This window comes from Mesitornis unicolor, unplaced genomic scaffold (assembly GCF_000695765.1).
Source record: "Mesitornis unicolor isolate BGI_N332 unplaced genomic scaffold, ASM69576v1 scaffold18727, whole genome shotgun sequence".
Classification (NCBI taxonomy): Eukaryota; Metazoa; Chordata; class Aves; order Mesitornithiformes; family Mesitornithidae; genus Mesitornis; species Mesitornis unicolor.
In genome coordinates this window covers 8,954-11,931 of record NW_010198599.1, presented here as the reverse complement: position 1 = coordinate 11,931, position 2,978 = coordinate 8,954, and the positions used below count along the sequence as shown (strand labels likewise).

At 53.6% G+C, this 2,978-nt stretch overlaps 1 protein-coding gene across 1 annotated transcript in view; it reads right to left on the bottom strand.

Annotated features, from left to right (window-relative positions):
• LOC104544348 (protein CASP-like) overlaps positions 1–2,978 on the bottom strand; it is a gene marked incomplete at its 5' end in the record, with an annotated part of 9,789 nt that overhangs the window by 1,961 nt on the left and 4,850 nt on the right. Inside the window, 2 exons of the mRNA XM_010189196.1 lie at positions 24–104; positions 2,423–2,487. Coding sequence (XP_010187498.1) covers positions 24–104; positions 2,423–2,487 — 146 coding nt within the window. The remainder of the gene's footprint in view (positions 1–23; positions 105–2,422; positions 2,488–2,978) is intronic.

Genomic DNA, 2,978 nt, shown 5'->3' with positions numbered 1-2,978 from the left:
CCCCCCGTGGCCGCTGCACTTACCAGAAAGACAAGGCAGTGCAGGAGCAGGGGGTAGAAGAAGGCAACAGTACGAGCCGTCTTGTTGGACAGGATGAGCCGCCCCTGCAGCAAGAGCAGAACAAAAAAATCTCGTCTTAATGCGGGTCAGTGGAAACCAGCCCTCCCCACACACGGGCTCGAAACACGCCGGTCGAGGTAGGGGCCCTGTTTGTGCTAGACCCTACGTAAACACGCAAGTGAGACGGGATGCTTGGTCACCCATCTGTGCCCATCTCTGAGCAGCAACTCTCCTTCAAGGTGACTGCCACAAGTGCCTATGCGCTCAGTCCAAAATTGCCCATAACAAGGTGAATTCAGGGCCGTGAACCGTGGGGTTTGCCCACCAAAACATCTATCAGGGATTCATTTCAAGCCACCTTTACCCCAGCTTTCTCCACCATCTCTGCCAGCCCTGACTTGGTGCCTGCCTGTGGCTCAGTGCTGCTCTGGAGAGAAACTCCGGCAGTAATTAAGTCTCCTACACTTTTAATTCATGAGCACGAAGAACTTGTGATTGGCGGCATCCCCTTGCCGCCTCCTGGGCAGGACGGCGAGTGAACGCTGTGCCTGTGTCCTCAGAGGCTGAGCACCACGCACACCCTCTGCCCGGCTGCAGCGATGGCTGCGCAACCTGGGAGATGTAAGCTCTCAAGGATGCTGATCACTGCTGGCTATTGATTTTAGGGGAGCCACGGGCCAGATCCCTGGCTACTCTCCCCAGTAACAGCCTTTCTGCTGCACGGGGAGGTTTGTGGCTGGACCTGGTGGCCTAGACAGGTCCCAAGGGTCTCACAGCTTGCCCCGGTGCCCTTTCTACTTGTCCCAGCTGTCTGTATTTAATGGAGGTCTTCACACTGCCTTGCTTGCCCCTCAGGCACATGCTGCCTCCTCCCACAGCCATTCTCAGCACCAGTGCCCTGGTCTGCAGCTTGTGCCAGCATGCAGAGGGGGCTGAGCTTGCTGGGTACCAGAAACCCTGTGAAGCTGGGTTGTGCTGTGCTCCAGTCCCTCATTTTGGAGAGGCCACTGAACAGCAGCCAGACTCTGATGGTGTTTGAGCCCTTCTGGCCCAGCACGCTGCGGTCCTGATGAGAAAATCTTCGTGTCCATCCCTTCAAAAGACCCAAAGTCGGGAGTAACCGCTGCCTAGAAAAGCAGCTTACAAGGGACAGATCCTACTTTCCTACACAGCAACTTTTTATTCTGGCTGTAAAAGCTAGGGATTCATTATGGACATAAGCACATTCCCCAAACCACCACACGGGCTTCCCAAAGCTGGCATTAAAACCCACAGATCTCCCACCAAATCCATTCTGGGCTGAAATCTTCTTTGCTATTCACAGCCATGGTGGAGGCTGCTGTAACAAACAAGATTATGTTCTTAAATATTCCCAAGGAATAACTCCCTTCAGTCAATTTTTTTGTAAATGCCTTTCATTATTCTCTGTGGTGCTGGCACGCCACCCAATCCATATTCATGTTGGCATTTGCTTGGTTTTTATGCAAATGATAACTGTGTTTTATTACAAGATATTTCTGTATTCTGTGGCTGCTGCAGACCAGCAGTCCCGCATTAACCTCTGTTATGCTGGATAGCTGGGGGTTAACTAGGTCAAAACCTCATCCTGAGCCTGCTGCTAATGACACAGATTCAAATATAAGTCAGGTCTTCTCAGTAACCACATTTTTAACTCAGAAAGCAGCATTCATCTCTAAGAGATGGCAGTCAACACCCGTGGTGGCAGCAGCCCTCCTGCTCAGTATGGCTCAGGTGAGGACCTCAGCAGCTCCCCAATATTTTCCTCAATGCTTTTTTGGAAGAAAGAACCAGAGCAGGAAGGGTCAGGGTCCAGGAAGAGCTGCTTCTGGAGAACATGAACAGAAACCACTGTGTGCCCAAGGATGCTGCAAGCAGAGCCTTTCCCCTGGAGTGGGTCCCTGGGGCTCAGGGTGAGTCTCTGATGGGGAGCAGGGCTGGGTGAACCCCGCCTGCACGCTGTGTGCAAAGAGCCCGGCCCCTTGGTCAGACCTCAGCTGGGGGTGCAGCACTGAGCCCTCATCCACATTACAAATCAGAGGAGTGGTGTTTCCTGCAGCCCATCACAGCTCTCTTCCAGTGCTGCCACCCGCTCTGGCCAAGACCCCCTGCGATGCTGTTGGACAGAGTGGAGGAAAGGAGAAGGAAAAGGCAAAGGAGGAATGGAAGTCCTCCTAAACCAAGCCCCAGCATGGACCTGGCACAGTCTGCACCCCTGCCCAGGGAGTAGGGATGGGGTCTGACCCCCACCCATGGCCCAGCCCAGCAGCAGCATTCCCAGTGCAGGCACTGGGCTAAAAACCCTCTTGTCTCCCGCTGTGTCACGGCGTCTGCAGCCACTCACCATGCTCAGCGTGGCTTTATCCCAGGGACTGAGGCTCAGGTACTTCCGCTGGCGTTCCTGCGGGTAAACAGTACAAGAAGCTGATTTTGAGGCTCAAAGGGCTGATTTAGGGTTTGCAAATCAGGGAAGGAGCTCTGTGCCCTGGGATGCTCCCAATCACCTCCCTTACACACAGCCATTGGCAACACTGTGCACAACGGCTTTTTTAATGTTTTATTTTTTTATTTTTCAAAATGAATGGCATTTGAGTGTGTTTTATGCTTTCAGAGTGCTGCCTTTGGATTTCATCTGAGCGATGAAATAATTTCCCTGAGAGGTTTCATTCTCTGGCTGCTCCTTTCCTTCAGCACACCCGTATCACCTTGCTGCGAGTAGAACCTGACCCGAGCAAAGCAACCCTCATCGCCTGCAGCAACCCACTCATCCCTGCACCTGGCAGAGCTGTGCTCCGCCACGCCGAAACGTGCCTGGCTGAGTCCTACCCCGGCTGCGAGGGGACACAGTCCTGCGGCAGATGGAGAGGCTGATGTGGAGGGAGGATGTGGGGGCTGTTCGT